Source organism: Schistocerca piceifrons, chromosome 3 (genome assembly GCF_021461385.2).
Source record: "Schistocerca piceifrons isolate TAMUIC-IGC-003096 chromosome 3, iqSchPice1.1, whole genome shotgun sequence".
NCBI classification, from domain to species: domain Eukaryota; kingdom Metazoa; phylum Arthropoda; class Insecta; order Orthoptera; family Acrididae; genus Schistocerca; species Schistocerca piceifrons.
The window spans coordinates 233,565,105-233,585,057 of record NC_060140.1 but is presented as its reverse complement, the minus strand read 5'-3'; the positions used below and the strand labels follow the sequence as shown (position 1 = coordinate 233,585,057).

Below are 19,953 nucleotides of genomic sequence, written 5' to 3'. Positions count from 1 at the left end.
AATCGTGGTTACCATTCCGCTAGGCATTTTCTCGCGCACAGGGAAGTACACAATTAAATTACCGGTGATTTAGCTTTCCAACCAATCGCTAACAGAATTAAAGGTAACTGACTGCATGCCTGTGGGAGCGCCTTATTCTCTAATTTGTCATCATTCTTATTTGATACAGTGGAACGCAATGGTCTTTGTATGGAGAATATGGTCTTTCTTGCAAAAATTCCCATGTAAAACCCTTGAACGTCTCAGTTTTACAATCCCAATTCTTGTACTTCAAACTTTCTCTATATAATTTCGCGAAAACATCGTCGTCAAAACTGAAGGGATTGCCATCTCAGCTCCGCTTCCGTAACACACTGTTAAGGATCGGACTGGCGAGTAAAAATTTTGCAGTGCATCTATGAACGGTCAAGGTCTTCCTTCGATCTGCTAGCAGTACTCAGGAACAGGTCGCACTAACGCTTTGCATGCAGTTTCTTTTTTAAAGCGGGGTATACTTCCCCAGAACTCTCGCAGTAAAACAGTTGGCCGTTCCCCTTCCCTAGGTCTGACATTAAATGCTAGTTCTATTTTATGTCGTTTTACAAAGTTTCGTTTAGATATTTAATCGACATGAATGAACCGAGAAGCTAACTATTAATAATGTATTCGAGCATATATGAATATTTCTAGTTCTGATCTGCATTAACTGAGATGTACACACATCTAAAACCAGCTGCCATTCATTCAGGAACTGGGAAGTCTACCCTAGCCCTCACGAATTCCCCTACAGCCACTGAACGAAATCTTTCCTGTCGTAACAGCGTCGTCAGCAGTGTCAGATACTTCTCGCCTACTCCGACTGATAGTTTACCTTCGTGGATAATAGGAGAGTTCTTGCCTCATATTTTTCTGGGGCACTCCTAAAGTTACTTTTGCCTCTGATGAGAACCCGTCATCCAGGACAATGTGCTGTGTTCTACTACTCAAAAAGTCTTGCAGCCAATCACATATATGAGCGGCAAGCCCAAAGCGGCTGGAAAAAAACAAACAAACGAAGGGGCTCCCGCACAAAAGAATAACTACTTTGCTGCAAAATTCTTGAGCGTGATCTAAATTCGAATATAATAAATTTCCTAGCGACAGGAGCTGTCCACAAATAAGCAGAGATTTAGACAGAATCGCTCGTGCGAAACTCAGCCAGCTCTCTTCTTGCGTGATATCGTGAACCAAGGATGCAAGACAATCGACAGATTCTATATTCCTAGATTTCCGAAACGCGTTTGACACATTGCCCCATTGCAAATTGTTAATGAAAATCGAAACACACGGGATACGTCCTCACATAGTCGCTCGAAGATTACTGAAGTACAACAACCCAGTACGTTGTCCAGGACGGCGAGTGTTCATCAGAGAGAAGGGTACCGTCAGGAGTGCCCCAGGGACGAGCGCTCTTATGTACAATATATGCAAACGATCTGACGGATGGGTTGAGCACAATCGCCGACAGTTTGCTGATGTCGCTATAGCGTATGGAGAAGTGGCGACAATGAGTGTCTTTAAGTTGGTACTTGAGTACTTCCACAGAATTTCTATTTGATATAATGAATGTCAGCTTGCTCTTGCTGAACAGCAGCCTGTCAGAAAGCGTGTTCTTTCTGTATGCACACTGGCACCTTTAGTTGCCGATAAGTGAGAGTTGTGTCGTATGTGTATTTGTGGAGTGTAGTTGAGTGTAATGGATGCGTGCATAGTGTCGTATTATGTTTGTGTTGGATGGGGTGGTGGTGATGGTGGAGAGTCAAAACCCGTGCCAGCACATAGCCTACTCCTCTCGAATACCACCAAAGGGGGCGCAAAGCTTAACGTCCCCATCCGAAGGACGCACCACCACCGACAGTGTCACATGCCCTCTCTCAATGATGATTACAAGCCACCACTTCTCCCCTTGCTGGCCAAATACTGGCAGTGAAAATTTCATCCAACACCACAATTCGAACCGGCTTACCTCCTAGTCCAGCGCCGTTGCACAGGCGTGCGTTAGCGACCTCGGCTCCAGAGACAGGTAGTTGATTGAGGTGAGTAGGAAAAATGCTGGAATACAGGGGTAGTGGTGCGCTGCTTGACACTCAGTTATATTCAATATTTATGCCTGACGTAACAAAGCGATATGAAATGGCTCTGAGCACTATGGGACTTAACTTCTGAGGTCATCAGTCCCATAGACTTAGAACCACTTAAACCAAACTAACCTAAGGACATCACACACATCCATGCCCGAGGCAGGATTCGAACCTGCGACCGTAGCGGTCGCGCGGTTCGAGACTGAAGCGCCTAGAACCGCTCGGCCACTCCGGACGAAATGGAACGAGGACGTAACGTCACTTGTAAGGAAGGCGAATGGTCAACACCGGGTCATTGGGAGAATTTTCAGAAAATATGGTTCATCTGTGAAGCTGACCGTGTAAGAGAACTAGTGCAGTCCATTCTTAAGCACTGCTGGAGTGTTCGGCATACTTATCTGGTCGGACTGAAGGAAGACATAGGAACAATTTAGAGGCGTATTGCCAGAATGGTTACTGGTACGTTCGAACGACAAGCGCGTGTTACGGAAATGCTCCGTGAACTCGAATGGGAATCTCTGGAGGAAAGACTACCTTCGTTTCGCAAAACACTACAGAGAATATTTAGAGAACCGCCGTTTTCGACAAACTGCAGAACGCTCTCTCTGCAACCAACACACATCTCGTGAATGTACTTACTGGTAGATGTAGTAGGTATCATACAATGTAAAATTGCCACATTCTGAAGAAGACAAATTTAAATTTGTTGAAACCTAGATAAAGAATTCTTTATCCATTGCAACTGGTCGGCTGTTTATAATTTTATTATCATACAACTTTTTTTTCATGAAATGAATTCAACAGTGAGGTCTTGGATCCTCCAGTCCTTGAAGCAGGCTGCAAGCAGCGCACAGAAAATTTTCGTGTCATCAAGGCACGTTGAGGATTGAGACAACAGGAAGTTTCCTGAGGCCAGACCGGAAGTGACGAGCAGCAGCAGCAGCAGTGCCAGAAAAGTAGGTAGGCAGTTGGTTACCTGTCGCTCCCGGGAGTTGGAGACGGCAGCCCAGTCAACGGCCGTGGTAGTGGGCAGGCCGCAGCGCGCGGCGGGGCACTGCGGGCAGCTAGCGGACGTCCCGTACTCCGCCCCGCCGCCCTGCAACACACCACACGGAGAGCTGAGCCACAGCACGGGCATTGCTGGGCGCCGCGCCGCTGCTCCACGACACACTGGCACTCCTCTCTAGGGGCACTGCCTATTGTGACAGCTTGCTCACAATGAACACCAACAGCCTCGACCGCAAAAGCACTTATTTCGATAGTAACTGGTTTCGGTCAGTTCTTGACCATCCTCACGATCGCCAGCTGCTATGAGCAGTTGACGTTCGTGGAGTTACAACACCGGCTCCGTTCACCGCCACCGGTTACCATCGAAGTAAATGTTTTTGCGGCCGACACTGTTTATATTCATTTTTAAAGAACTTTTTCGTCACACAGCCGTTTCTCGACGAGAAATGTTCTAAAAAAATATTATATTCAAGCCCAATGGAGTAACTTCAACACCTGCATATGTAAATAAGTTGAAAGTTAATAACCCGTTCTCTGCAAATGGACTCTCATTGAATTTGTATAAAACACAATATATGCAATTCTTTACTGCACAACATCTGATCACTAAGGTAGAAATAGTGCATGAACGTATATCAGTAAATGAAGCAGAATGCTCTAAATTCTTAGGGGTCTGTATTGACAGGAACCTGAATTGGAAGTCAAATGTTGAAAATGTTAAACATTTTGCTTCTGCAGTTTTATTTATTTACGGTTTATGTAAGATATATAGACAAAAATTTACAAAAAAGTGGAGTTACTTTTTCTGTATTTCATTCGCTAATGTGAACACATCGCATTTTGGCGTTAGTCCTCATTTAGGAAAAAAAAGTGTTTGCATTGTCCACTCAAGAGCACCTTGCAGTCGGCTCTTTCAACTATTGGGATGCATCGCTGCAAATTTACTCCCTTCTGAAGTTCGTTGTCTCTAATCAATCACAGTTTGAAAGCAACAGTAGCACTCATAAATTTAATACTAGGAAGACCAATGATTTACACTTTCCATTACTCAGTCTCAGAGCGGCTCAAATGAGAGTGAGGTATTTATCAGCCATAAAAATCTTTGGCCATCTACCCAATGATATTAAGGATTTAATGAATAACATAATTAACTTCAAACACAAACAGAAATCATATTGGCTTGATAACTTCTGTTACTCCATAGAAGTAGTACGCAATGTGTAGGGGAGGGAAGAATGGAGGGAAGGAGGAGAGAGAGAGAGAGAGAGAGAGAGAGAGAGAGAGAGAGAGAGAGAGAGAGAGAGTTTAAAATACCTTGAGAAATCATTTAAATGGTCAGTATGTTGCCACTACTGTAAAAGTGACTTATCACAGCGAGAGGTCGCCAATATCATTCACGGAACATGCAAATAACTAACGGCATTAGCAGTGGCTAAAGTACTGAAGATAGATGGCGGAACAGCTCACGCCTTCCTGTGTTGTCGAAAGGCCTCCAACAACTTTTAGATTCACAAAAAGCCGCGCGGGATTAGCCGAGCGGTCTAGGACTCTGCAGTCATGGACTGTGCGGCTGGTCCCGGCGGAGGTTCGAGGAGTCCTCCCTCGGGCATGTGTGTGTGTGTTTGTCCTTAGGATAATTTAGGTTAAGTACTGTGTAAGCATAGGGACTGATGACCTTAGCAGTTAAGTCCCACAAGTTTTCAAACACATTTGAACATTTACAAAAATACATAAAAAATAGCAGTAGTCAATGTGTTTCCACGGTAATGTTCAACGAAAACAATGTGAACACGGTCGTGGCTCAGGATGCTACTCTCTTCAGCCGGTCATCGGCGTAATGAGTCGAAGTCCCGGTCGCTGCAGCTTGTGTATTACGTGATAGCCAAACCCCCACATGTCGGCGTGTTGTTTACTGAACAAGTCAGTTACAATGCATTCCCCACAAAGAAAGTAGTTTAGGCTGCAAGTGTTGTGACCACGAAGAAACACAATACACACAAAATAAAGAACTGGTATGCCCACCCAGAATTAGGATTTCGATTTTTATTTGGAAGTTATCACTTCTGGCAATGTTTATTAACGTGAAAATACCGAGCTGCATCGTGGTTCGGAAACAACGTTAAACTATAAGCCATTCTATAACTAGTAGTCTTTCGAAACTCACAGGAAAGCAACGGCATACCACATCCACAAGAACCACGCGTAGTAAAGCTCTGTGCTGTTCAAATCAACATTCGGACTGACAACAGTTTTACTTTTTTAATGTAACACCCTCAATCAGCTCTAGACTGAGATTGGCACACAAGACGTCTACCACACGGTATCCTGACGATCAACAGTGGACAGAAATAACGGAGATGACGACTTAAGTGTACCGACATTTAAAGAAGATAAATGACGACGAATACGACAAGTGAAAAGCGGCTCACTGCCTCCCGTCTGGAGATTTTCGTCTGTCTTCGTGTAATGCAAGTAGTGGCGATTCATTTCATAAGCTACACGACGGCTACAGTGAACCAAAAACGAATCTCCGTGCGCCTCGAGTGAAATGGTGTGAAGCATATGATTCAATGTAAATTGAGTCATTTCAACTGGATGCATATGGATGCAAGGCCTCGCGTATTGAAAGATAGCTTATCTCACTGGCGTCGGTCACTCAATTCAGGAACAGCTGGTGGGGCTATTTCCCTAAATTCAAGTTTCAGAGTCTGTCGATCACTGACCGTAACGTCCCACAGTGGACAACTTAGTCCCGCGGATAGGCGCGTCTTAACACACAAGTGAACCGTGGGCACAACGTCACGTAGAGGATTGTGGAACATCAGAATGTGTGCGAAATGGGACCTCTGTAGTTTACATACGATTTGAGAAAGAGAGAGATGAAAATCTTCCCTTATCTGCTTGAAATGTTCAAAGTCAATAAGGAAAAATGCAATTTTGTCATATCAAGACATGGTTGGAGACCGTGACTGTTAAATAAATTGTTGATGTTGTACAGCAACCAGCCACAAATCGTTTTTAGATTACTTCATTCTTACGGTACTTTTTGAATACAGTAACCTAAAACCAATTTGCGGCTGGTAGCCGTACACTATCAACAACAAGGAAAAATTACAGAAATTTAGGGCTTAACGTCCGCTCAATGAAAGTTGATTAGCGAAAGAGTGCAAACTCGGATTTGGGAAGGAAATCGGTCGTGTACTTTTCAAAGAATTTGCCATAAGTGATTTAGGAACGGATTTGGACCGGTATCTTCCAAAAGAATTCTCGTCTTGCCACTACGCCGATAAAGATGTTTTTCCTCCAGATTTGGCGATAGGACATGAAATATGGCCTTACTTTCTTATCCGTAACTAAGGAAACAGTCAATAGTATGGCGTCACAACTCTTCCGATTGATGATTACTATCGTGAGCACAGAAAGTCTTTCTGACATTTTCTTTTTTTGAGACAGCGAAGGCTTCACACACAGCAACAAGCGGTTCACTAAGACATTCCATAATTTCAGTAGCTATTAGGAGGAACAGTTGGCACAAGAATCTAAAGGGTTCGAAATTCTCCAAGATAATGCGTAGGCTCCTTCTCTTCCATTGCACAAAACGGAACTGACGCCCATCGACAGCTACCTCTTTTGTCCAAAATGGCCGGAAGGGAAGTACGGTCGGATCATGCCCAACTTTGTGTCTCACCCGCCGCGCCGTTGTTGGAGAAGCAGAACATCCGTAAAAAAATTGCCCCACACCCATTAAATAATGCCTTTGCAGGTACATCTGGCTTCAGGTTAAGTGTTGTCGTACAAATATTTTTAATTAAGATACGCGAAGAGGAAAGTAGGAGGATAGGGTGAGGAGAGAAACTGCGTTTGGCTATAACATTTTTTTTTAATAGTAAGAGAAAATAAAGGCTATGTCAGAAACTTCCTGTGTTGAGAGAAAAAGCTTGATACAGCTACGACAGTTTTCATTTTTCGTATATCAATTCGAATCTCTCCTGTAACACTCTCTTTCATCAAAACGGTGACTAATCGAGGAGCTGTAAAATAATTTGATGTGTTGGATTACTTCCACCTCACTTGCGTTACTAGTAAATTAATCTCACTTGCAGTTTCGTCTACGTCGTCAAGCGCTTTCCTCAATGTACGAGTACAGTGCAAGACAACTGTTAGCATGAGCGACTAACCGTCTCGAAATGCACCTCTAGATAGATTTAATTTCCTTGCCAACGTCCTTTTCGTTCTGTGAAAGTGCTACACTTCTCGTTCCCGTCGGCGCACGTCTTTCACCTGCCTTCGGGGCCACGCCTAGACCTTGACTTCCGGCCGCTGCCGCCTGCAGGGCGCAACTGCTTCGATCTCACGTTTTGCGAGTTTCGATTCGAAAATTACTACACTCCACAAAGGCTGAGTTTCAAATAGTTTACACAGTATATCGATACGAAACTTCAACAATCGCTTAGACAGAAAGAAGGGCAAGCTCCGAAAACCAATAGTTTCAAACAGGATGGCACGTCACAACATTGACATGTAATTTGGATATTCAAGGACGTACAGCTGTTACTCCCATCTTCACACGATATTAATGAGTTTTCCTAAATAGCACAAAATTAATGTTGCGACCCTAGATACGCATAGTTCAGACGATTGTTTACAATCTACACGATGCTTGTCGCGTCAAAAAATGTACTGTTTCTTATTATCCAACTAGCAAGAAGAACTGAACTCTAGGTAAATGTAATATTTTAACCATCAGACATTTTCCATACCTACGAAGAAGATTCCTTGAGTTATGGGGTGTAGTACCAATATACAGAAAAACACTGGCTCAATATAGAAACAGACTGACGAAGGAATCAAGTAATTCAAACTACTGACAATCACTTTAACATTACACAAAAGACTTTGCACCTACGCGGGTTTTATTATTTCCGAAGGAAGGCGATAAAACTTACTCTGAATCTAACATTTAAAATTCTGCACGAGTAAAGCGGAAGAGCCGAAGTCATATTGATACTAATAAGAATTTGCGACTAATAGTCCCTCTTTCTCCATTTAAGGGCAAACCGTTGATATCCGGTCAAGCATAGTGACATCAGTGTATATAAAGCACCGAATGCTGAATGTAAGTTTATGAAACACCCTAATTTTCAATCCCAATCAATAAAGATGGTCGCGAGTGACTTCAACTGCCACAGCACATCTTGGGGTTACTGGGAGACTAATAAGTATGGTGAAAATCTTTAAGAATGGACTAAACACAAGGGGTTGATATTAATACATGACCTACAGCTGCCATCATCCTCCAGACTTGAGAGATGACGTGGACAGTATAATCCAGACAACATATTTATTCGTGACCATATTGCCCGGCAGGCAAAGAAGGAAATTTTCGAGTCTCCTTCACACTCAGCACCGACCAGTGATCTGCACTATGGCAGCTACGTTGCAGCAAGAAACTGCCCAATTTAAAAGATGATTCAATTTTACGCGAGTCCAGTGGGAGAATTTCAGCCAAAAAATCGATAAGGAAGTCAAAGCTTGAGCCAAACACAGACGTATGATATGCTTATCAAATTAGTTAGAATCATCTCTCGTAGATATTTTCCTAAAGGGTGCAGAAAATCTTGCATCCCTGCACTCAATAACGATTCAAGATCTCTCCTCCGGAAATACGAACACCTGTTTGAAACTGACCCTTCTCTGAAGAAACAACTCACACGGGCGAGGAACTATTTAATTCTAAATACGAAACAAGAAGAGAGAGAAATGCTGTGGTATAGTGACACAACTAGACATGAATCAGTACAACCGTAAGGCGTGGGAGTTGCTGAAGAGACGTAACAGTGATCCCCACAAGTTCTCCTCCAAGCCTATTTAATGTAACACCTGCTTAAATTGCACATAAACTATTGTTGAATGGGAAAACTAAAATTCAGCATGGAACAACTGGAAGCAACTCTTCAGTCTACGGAGAACAACTAAGCTACAGGTGTAGATGTCTAAGACCAGAACAAATTAAAAATGTTTGGGCCAGTAACAAAGCAATAGATCTTAAATGCAATGAACACCTCCATTTCAGAATTATAAGTTCCTAAGATCTGGTGCAAAGCCAAAGTTGTAGCACTTCCCAAGCCTCGAAAGGAACCAACTGATCCTAAATCTACCAGTTTTTCTTCTTTGCAAACTTTCCGAAGTCCTGGAAAGGCTAATCCTCAATCGCATCTCCCAGCATGCAGATAGAAATCTTATAAATGAGCAGTTTCTGCCCAGGAAGGTGATGCTGCAGTCAAATCCTCACTCTTATTCAGTATGTAGAAGATGGATACGAAAGAGGACAAATCACAGGAGTGGCATCCAGAGGTCTGTCAGCAGCGCATGACACCGTCAACCGCAATTAGAAATCTATATTCAGTTACAAATGGCTACCACTTGGCAATATCATCTAGTTTTTGTTGCAAAACAGAGTTTTTGTCACTACATAACACGAAACGCTGACGGGGAACTTTGAGAATGGTCTCCCTCAAGGTAGCGTACTGCCACCCCTGCTGTACAACATCTACACTAACGACCAACCAATGAACCCTGAAACAAAAACATTTATTTATCTGGATAACACAGCAACTGCTCAAGGTAAAACATCTGAGTAAGTGGAGACCAAGCTGACAGCAGCCCTCGGGGATCTCGGCAAGTATTATGATGATAGCCACCTGAAGCCAAATCCCAGAAAGATGCAGGTCTGCGCCTTTCATATGACAAACCGGGAAGCCAGGAGGGAGTTAAGTATTACCTGAAGAGGGGGAACAACTAATGTCACTACGATACTCCACAATATCTGTGAGTAAAGTTGGACCGTAGTCTCTAACATTTAAAGATCAGTGCCAAGAAACAAGGCTGAAAGTATCTGCTCGGAACAATCTCGTACGTAAACTTCCTGCCAGCTCCTGGGGATCACAGCCTGGCGTGCTCCGTACATCCGCCCTGGCACTTTGCTTCTCTGCAGCAGACTACGCAGCACCAGTCTGGCGCAATTCCACACACGCTAAACAGGTGATCATGGCATTTAACGAGACTGGACGCGTTGTGACTGGCCCCTTACGACCAACTCCTGTCACCAAACTCTGATCACATTATGCGTAGAGCGCCACCTGACATTCTTAGAAGAACAACTGCAGAAATTGAGAAAAAGAAGCAGGAAACCTATCCCAGGCATCCCCTGTTCAGGCGTGAAGCACAGAGATCTAGGCTGAGGTCAAGGAGCAGCTTCATGCACACATCATCAGCAATTCCGTCAGCACATGGAACTCGCAGAACAGAGCTGTGGCAAGATTCGTTAAGTGGAAGGGATAGAAAGATCATCATCAAAGAGGAACCTGCTGTGGGCTTTCGTCTGCCATTAGCTTTATGGAAGACTAAACCGACTAAGAACACGAACGTTAAGATACAAGGCGAACCGCAGGAAGTGGGGCTACACCACTGAGGAGGAATTATGTGAGGGTGGCGCCCTTCAGGAGATACGTCATCTCCCGGTCTGCAGAAACCTACCCGATCCTTACACCACATAAGATCATTGTGAAACAAGAGATAAGGCCATCAAAACCTAGGAATTCTGGAGCTTGCGGTCCAGTTGTCTTGTTTTATTGTGTTATTACTGTCAGTATCTTGTATTACTGTACTGTACTTTTATTTACCATGTTGCATTTTCATTATTTTGTGTACCTAAGTCCTGGACACGTAAAATAAAACAAGTAAGTAAATTGCATAGAGTTCACATTCTACCATTCGAAGGTTTCTGGAACTTTTCGTATCATAGCATTTTGCTTAATTATTGTAGCAATGGGGAAAAGCTGTATAAGCAAGTTGAGGCTACGATGTTGAAAGTAAACTTGAGTATTTAATTCGCATGGAGTTATTAAATCATTGGTGTGGTAGGGCAGGAACGAGACACCTTGCCGTAACTTGGCGAAATGTTTAGTACAGAAACACCACTTTATTGTCCCTGGCGAAGACGAATAACAGCAACGCCCTACATTAAAATCTTAATAGAAAAATAATGAGAGGAAAAAAAAGAAAGATGAGTTAAGAGCAAGACAGGTCGAACAGCTGCTTTTCCTCCGAAATTTACAAGATTAAGCCAAACAAAGCCCGTTATTAGCGACTAAATACAATAAATGTGGGATATCCGCACCTATACACTCCGACCTGACTGCAACCGCACGCAGTTCAGGTCCCGCAAGCATCAGGCGTTGTCCGCTATCTGCACAGGCGTCTGCAAATAAGCCAGTTTCGGGTTGCGAACCAGCGTATCATCATCAATAACCAACAACGCAGCTTGTTATCGCCGAGAACCCAGGACTCTACCACTGCAGGCGCTACTCTCGTGAGACGCAGCATGCTCTTCCCTCCCCGTCAGCGGTAGAAGTCAGTCATCGGTGGGAGTTACTCCAGAGACATTGTGCTGAAGGCTCCGCGGTCACTCACTCGGAGTGTACTACCGACCACCGCCGACAATCGCCAATCATGGACGGACCACTAGCTCAGTGCAAATCAGACTTGCAGACGTAGGGCTCGTGTTACACCTCACTGCGCTGGGGCTGCACCATGAATGTTCCCATAGAACTACCAGCTAAGTGCAATTTCTTCCTGTAACCCATACAGACGGAACGGTTGCTTGATAGTGTTAGTTCTACCTGTAGCTGTATCCTGAATATGTGCTTTACTTCCAGTCTCTGTGATTGCAGTCATTCCTGCGTTCACCTTTCACCATTCGCATATGCAGATACTGGACGTTTATAACTAAAACGCAGCTACTCATAGAGGTCCAGTTTGGGCTGGAACTACAGTATGGCACAGAAAATGTCAATGCAGTAATTTACGAAGAAAAACATTGGTTCCAATTTTAGCCTCCAGGTGCAAATCTGGCGCTGTGAATGCAAGAAAGACGTACAGATTTGTTTCTGTATGTAATGGATTTTGAACGAGACGTACGCACAAAAGATCAGACAAGTAAGAAAGGCATAACGCTAATTTTATTATTAAAAGCCGCTTACACAATTTGTTCAATATGACCACCGCAAACGTCGACGATGTGTTGTACAGCGCCAGATTTGCACCTAGTGGTCAAAATTGGAACTCGTCTTTATCCAGCGTAAATCTGTTTCGCATTATATCTAATAAGTTACGCTGCCATACGATGATTACAGCCCGCAATGGGCCTCTGTGCACTTTAATTATAACCAGCCAGTACTTCAACGGCGACGAGGATGGTTCAGGACCCGCGCAATCTTCTCTTATTTGCCACCCTTCTTAATGGCGATTAGGATGCAGTTTTAACCACTTCTCAAAGCCTCGTCCGCAATATTAATGGCGGCGTGGATAAAAATCTTCTTGGCAACATCTTTTGCCACAAAGTTCCACCTTTCATTGTCGCAGTTTCATCGCTGACAACAGATCTCTCTACATCGTTCTCGTTTCAATAATGGAACTGGCAACGATAATAGCACTACAGTATAACGTCTGCCATTCGACTGCCGCCCCTTCCAATCTACCTATGAGGTTTTACTGTTGCATCTACGAACTGCAGCCATGACAGGTCCTCTTTTCGATGGTAGCACTGCTTCAGGAAAAGGACTAGGTGATGAGATCACACATTTCGGCGACTCCAGCAGCGCTTCTTACAATCTCGCCCAATCCCAGGTTTAGCGACGAGATACCACATTTTCGCCGTCGGTCGTACCCAGGAAGGTTCTCCTTGCTGCTTCGGCCTGGCACTTCTTACGTTTGGTGGTAGTACCACCTTTTCAGTTCTTGTCCTCTCATTAGCACTACATCTTCTGTTGGCTCTGGCCTCTCTGTGACATTACATTTTTCAGACTGAACCCAGTACGGCCTCTGATTTCGGTCAGCTCTTCTTAAGTGTGTCCTCTGACACTGCCTGTGGTTGTAATCTCAGTGTACCTCTGCGATGGATTTTTCTTCTTATGGATTTCTGCCCTCTTTTTGTTTTCGTGTTCTAATGTCTCACACTGTGTCGAAAATTCACATCCGTCTCGATCACCACACCAACAGGCCTCCATTATGATTGGCCTCTGTCTATCTCCCAGGCCACCCAGCCACTCGGCCTCTAGCAGTCTGAGGAACCAGGACTGCCAGGATAACCCACTCTGGGGTTATGCCAGCCTGTGGTAGTTTTGCGCTCAATGGACTCATCACCGCCCTCTATCTGCCGGCCTTACTGGCTCCGCCGGTCTCTTCGGCTAAACGGGTCACTCTATTCCTCATTCCTTTCCCGAGGCTTATTCTTCCTTTTCTGTGCACTATGCGGACCAACTCTCCGATGCTCTGACCTTTTCCTTTGCGCATTCCTTCCTGCCACCACCTTCATCGTCCCTATAGCGATGTCTCATCCTCAATCTGTTTCTTTTTCAGTCGTGCCTGTTCTCACGCCGCCTCTCAAACTGTGGTACCATTTCCCCATTTCCTGGGTGTGGGCTCCTGCAGTCAATGCTTCCCCTCGGACACCCGTCGGCGCCGCTCGTTCCGACTATGGATGGGTACTGCGCACTCGCTGTCTCTCCTCCCTCCCTCGCCCTCCTGGGGGGGGGGGGGGGGACGGAGAACAGATTCCCCACAACAACTCGATGGCTTTGCCATGGAGAAGGGCATGCAGGGGCTACAGTTACCAGAAAGATGACTCTGATCTTCTCCCCATGGAAGAAGGGCTGCAGTATCCACACCTACAATCCGACCGGACTGCAACCGCATGCACACCAGTGTCTCGCAGGTGGTCTAGCCTCAGGTGTTTGCTACCTGAACAGTGTCTGCAAGCAAGTTCCGACCACAACAAATCCGGATAGTAAGCCAGAGAATAACAAAGCGACTTCTTATCACCGGGAACTCAGTATGCCACCAGTAGACAGTTGGTGCTCCAATCGATTGTAGGAGGTGCAGCCAGCTCGTGACTATTACCCTCCGCACATCACGTACCAGAAAATACTCTGCGCTGCATACCTCTGCCTCAGTAGTACCTAGACTGGCACACGTGCTGTAAGTAGTCAGTCATTCTTGGGGGATTCCTGCTCCGCAGTCCCTCATTTAGAGTATACTCCCGACGAGTGCCGATCCTGGATCTTATCTCAGCGGACATCCAATCTGCAGACCTAGGCCTCGTAGCATGCCTCACTGTGCTAGGACTTCATTACAAGCCTTTCCACGACGTTACTTGCTGAGTCCTACATCTTCCTGTAACCCACTTAGACTACATATTTGCTGGATAGTACCATTTTTCTTTTAATTGTACAATGAATACTCTTTTTATTATTTCCAGTCTACTTGAACGCTGTCATTCCTGCATGTACCTTCACCATTTACACATGCAAATACTTTAAAATCCATCAAATGTGATATGCAAGCGATTAAAAAGCACTGTTAAGAGCCGATCACAGGCGAGCTAAGATGTACGGGGCGTTACACATAATACGCTGCTCAGATTCTCGCATGCTAATTCTTTAGCGTTTGACTGGTCTTATTTGCCCCATTTACATCATCTCCATTAGGCACGGCGAGAAATTAAACCATACAAAGACTTTATTATTTGATTCTATGTTTCTGGTATGGAAAATATCTCTTCTCAATTCACCACTGTAGAAGATAGAGCAATCAAAAAAACAATGATAGTGTTACTGTAGAAATGCGACCTCCTTCCGTCTCAAATATCGAGCGCAAAGTGCAAGCTGCAACAAAAATTCACAATGCATCTCGGTAAAGACCTGTCGCAATAGTTTTCATATGTGCACAACATTAATGCTGTGGCAGTTACTAATACTTGATGACACTATGCTGCAGCTGTTCATTATGGCAACGTAACAAAAAGTTCAGGAAGAACGAAAACGTGAGATGAGGGTTAAAGGCAAATTTTCCTATACGAAAAATTGAAGAGAACAAGGGCACATCTGCCCTACGGCTTAACACAGTGAAAAGTCTCAATATCGACAGCAGTTGCTCTAATACCACTGACGTTCGCCTCCATGGCTTGATACTGTAGAATTTCGAATTCTAAAATTATCGCTTACACACTCAGTAATAGTTGTCATAGTTGTCTACAGTATTGCGTCCCACACCTGAACTGGTGGCAGTATACTGCGGTATTCTTCAGCTCAAGGGCTTCGTTAAAGTCCAACAGTAACCTATTTACGATAAGATCAATCTTCAGCAAATTCACTTTCTTTTAGACTTGAAGCAAAATGAGACGCTAAAAAAATATCGTGGAACGGTTATCTGGAAGTGACTGAGGTAGATCCTATTTTGCTCCCCCAATTTCAAGAATGGAAGTTAGAGTTCAACTACGTAACGAGCTGAACAGACAATTAAGAAATCATTATTCTTTGGTATACTTTACTTACAACAGATATCGGCCGCCGCACTCCAATTTCCTGTCTTCTGTGCATCATCCCTAATCTGGTGGTAATTTCGTCCATTTTAAATGTGATCCATGATTCTAATTCTAATCATCCTTCTCCATTTCTCCCCCCTCCCCCCCTCGCCACACTTCCCCGCAATTTCTTCGCGAAAAATGTTCCACTTGTTTCCTATTTTATTCTATATCTATTTCCGTAGTTCGTTTCATTTAAAGCACCTTCTCCACATCTGAAGCACCTTCTTCACTACCTCATTTCGAAACTTACTATTTTTTCCTCTTTCTTTTGATTTACCATTAGTCGCTGAAAACACTTGGTGAATATTTTTCTTAGCATCGTGATGTCAATTCAGATCGAGAAGTAGCGGCTCCCGGTCATAAAAAATGACAACGGCTGGGAGAACGGTGCGCCTGTGCACGGAATTTACGTTTGCGATACTTTGACAGAAACTTAATGTATGTGAATCCTCATCACTTTAGTATTTCCTACGTTTATTTGCATTTCATACTCTTTTCCTCACTTTTACAATTTTCCGGCCATCTCCAGTTTACGTATTACTAAGCAATATATTCAAATCACCTGATGATGACTTGGTAAAAAGTCGAACCCGTAAAACAAAACTTCTTTACCCGAGACTGAAATACGAACTAAAGGAATTACTACGGTCACCGTGTTTCTGTAAGGCAGTATGGTTCTTCCGTACAAGACCTCATTTCACCCTAAGTCTGCAGGATATCGATTTCTATTTCTTAAAAGATGTCCGAAGTATTCATTTTTACGCTACGCTAGCTACATAATCAGACGCCGCAGAGTAGCTCAGTGGAACGACTGGTACGAGGAAGGTCGGAGTTATTTTGAAATAGCTATAAGATCACTTATCATGAGTGACTCAGATGAATTCTAGGTCAAACTATGCAAGCAACTCTTAGCGAATAAGACGCTAACAGTCGAGTTGATGAGTGTACTAAATCTTAGAATCTTCGTTATCTTCCAGAATAGGAGTAAATTTGCGCTGTTAAGATACAGATTTAATTAACAATCAGATGAGTAATCTACGAAATCACTCCCCTGAATATGGGCCCTAGTTCCAAATATACTCCGTCTCTCAAGACTTCGTAATTGAAGATTCATTAAACCTTAATCATTTTCACAATTGCTTCTCAATTATGTACTATCTTACCAACAATGTAACGGAACGTAACATAATATACGAACGGAGTATGTCAGATTTCACAAACAACTGAAAAGTTTAGCGGAGCACTTTCAGGAGCACCGCACGCTAGCCGATTCAGCTTCGTTTGAAGCCTATATAGATACCTTTTAGGTACAGTTTCTAACAGTGTTATAGCTATTAGACAAAACTAATAGTCAGCTCACACTGAAAATTATCGTCTAAGAGCATCAATATCTCACAGCAGTCACGAAAAGCTATCTATCAACACAATGAGTTTTCTATGAACGCTGTTTTCGCAGCAAGTTACACAATCTTTTCAGCTGAGACACTACAAATCTAAAGCCTGCTGGGACAGCATTTCTCTTGGTTTTACGGTCCAAACCAAGAGACAAAGAACAGCACATCGTGATCCACATCAGACGACGGCCTGCGTCTCCGTTAACGAGAAATCACCGCCAGCAAGTGCATAAGCTGTTGTAACGGCAGAGACACGCAGGGTCGACCATCATAGAAGACAGCCTGGTCAACATGCGGCGTCTGGACATCTCGTCTTCCAGAAACTTCGCCGCCGTCAACCAACCTCACCCGGCTCCAGAAGTCTGCCTACTTCGCCCAGCTGACGTTAATTGTTCTAAGGAAGGACGGCAAACATTTGCGCGCTGTACCCACAGCGCTTGGGCATTCCGTTGAAGTCCGCTCTCATAGTACATGTGTCACCACGTAATGTGGACACCATGAACAGTTCAGCAACTGTTCAAGGCAGTGAAACGAAGTTCTCAATAAATGATAGTATGCAGCAGATTAATTTTTTCCCCGTATGATTAACGCTCTAACTTACCCCATCAAGACAAACAAACAACTATGGTTCTTTTAATGGAATAGTTTAGCTCCTTTAATTAACGCTCAAAAGCTAATGAAAACTTAAGCTCAATAATTCAAAACTCATCAATGTTTTGAGTGAAACGTATTGCGAAAAAATGAAAACTGCTAAAAGAGTACGCCAAGATTGCTGGCACCGTGCGGTATCGGCTTGACTGCTACGTAAACACTGCCTAACTGAATTGGAAAAGCAATGAGCCAGTACACTTGGAATCACATTTTGCGCACTTCCCAGTTATGTCTGCGAAACCTAAACAGACATTATATCAATGAACCGCTACAGCCAGGAGGTATCGAAAGACGATGAAAAGTAAATACGGCCATTAAAAGCACGAAAAACATTGCTCCGATATCTAATCCCATACAAAAATTTAGGGAATATTAACGGTATGGCAAAGTAGTGAGACGCTATTGGAGCTATTGCTTGGTAAAACCCTGTTCCATTACACTGACTCCTTATGAAATATTGGGACGTCCATCTTACACAGCATGTCTTTTATATATTTGTAAGTCTAAAATCCTGACACATTACTCCAGAAGTTCAAAGTAGCAAAAAATAACACATGACAGTATCTGTTCATGAAGCTCCTTTGTCTACAAAATTAACGCTGGACTACAGCGGAAACAGGAGAACTCCATGTAAACTCCAAGAAAGAATGTTCCTTAATGGTATTAGATGTAATCTATAGCTGCCAAGAGGATATCATACTAAGAAGTGAGTCTTTGGGACACAAAATAGATGAACATGTATATATGTCATGTGTCCCTCCTAACAATCATCAATCGCATTTTCTGTTGTTTCCGCAGATTTTTGCGATTTCGTTTTTGCAAGTACAGTTGGAGTCAGCTAAGCAAATACTGCTCGTCAGGCATTTCATGCGACGCCCAGTGTTGGCGACTGCTCTTGTTTATCCCCATTACGAACAAATTGACTTTAACGTGCGATTTTACGCGGCCATTCGATAGAACAATCCCAAATTAGTATAGTGCGATTTTTGTTTTATCGATACATATTAACAGTGACAGGAAAACAAGATAAATAGCCAGTACTCCAGCAGCGACCGAGCAGCGCAGTAGCAGTCAGTACCTGTCAACGGCGGTACTATCGGTTCCGGAAAACTCTATTCTTCGTGTTTTATTTTCCTTGCTCATACACATCGAAGAGGAACGTTAAATTCCGCTATAAAAATTATTTTGTTTGTTATGGGAAAATGCCGATGCTTTCCGTCGACACTGGGCGTTGTATGAAAGACCGGAAGGGGAGCATTTTTCTTTCTTTTGACTGACTGCAACTATACGTTGCAAAAACTAAATCGCAAGTATCAGCCTGAACATAACAGAAAATGCGCTCGACAAATCTGGGGAGGAACACCCCATAAGTAGAGGGTGTCCTGGGAGATATGGTAAATATTCAGAGATCAGGAACGATCATTCTAAGTAAAAAAACCAATAAACAGGGGGTCTGAAATGCATACATTAAGAGTTAGAACACTTGTTCACCTCCGACACTGTGAAACAAATCTCTTCTACTGCAAGCTCCTTGCTTTCCATTGTTTGGGAGGGGGTAGTATGACCCAAAATAATAAAGAATAGCCTAGTAATAATGGGCTCTAAAATGCGCATCTGAAGAGCTATGAGCACTTGTTCAGTAGGAGGTAAGTGTTTCACAGTCGCGAAGACGATTAAATTTTCAGAGCTATTGAATATGCATTTTAGAGCCCATATTTACAAGCTTTTCTTGCTTCGAATGATCGTTCTTGTCATATCCCTGAATACTGACCACTCCTCCTGGGACAATCTGTGTATTGTTGCACTAGTGGTATTATAATATAAAGATGTGCAAACAAGAAGAGCATCAGTTAAAATCCTATCCACTGGAATGAATATGTCTCTCCAGTTCAACAACATGGCTAAGATCCTGACGCCTTTGAAAATTATGACGACGACACACACTGGAATGAAACATCCAGAATTGTAAACTGCGAGAAAAATAACTGCAACAGTAATTATCGGTCACATGTTTACTTCTAAGGTGTTTTAAAATATAAAGTATTCAAATGTTATCAGATAGACAGTGGTTGAAATGGTGGTACTGGCTTTACAATATACTGGAAATGGTCATCAATAAAGATTCCCTGGTTATTTGCTCAATTCTGTTTCCTACAGTTGACTTTTTTTCCGATCCCTTTTAGAGTTTCAAGACAAATGGCAACTAATTGTTTGATCAAAAGGCCAACAGCGACAACACTCTTTAACACACATGATGTTATGCGATGGTTACATACATAAAGATCATAATCCATTAACGACGAGACCGCCGGTAGAAGTAAGTAACAAAGATCATGATCATGCTCCACCTTTAAGAAATATTACTCTGGAGTAGTTT

The 19,953-nt window shown here is 43.3% G+C and overlaps 1 protein-coding gene across 7 annotated transcripts in view; it reads right to left on the bottom strand.

Annotated features, from left to right (window-relative positions):
• LOC124789839 (serine/threonine-protein kinase tousled-like 2) overlaps positions 1–19,953 on the bottom strand; it is a 576,094-nt gene that overhangs the window by 120,654 nt on the left and 435,487 nt on the right. For 6 of the 7 annotated variants that reach the window (XM_047257336.1, XM_047257338.1, XM_047257339.1 and 3 more), the window contains one exon: positions 3,076–3,195. In XM_047257336.1, the coding sequence (XP_047113292.1) occupies positions 3,076–3,195 (120 nt within the window). Of the gene's footprint in view, positions 1–3,075; positions 3,196–15,499; positions 15,581–19,953 lie in introns of those variants that run through there. The other variant, XM_047257343.1, reaches the window with a different exon arrangement.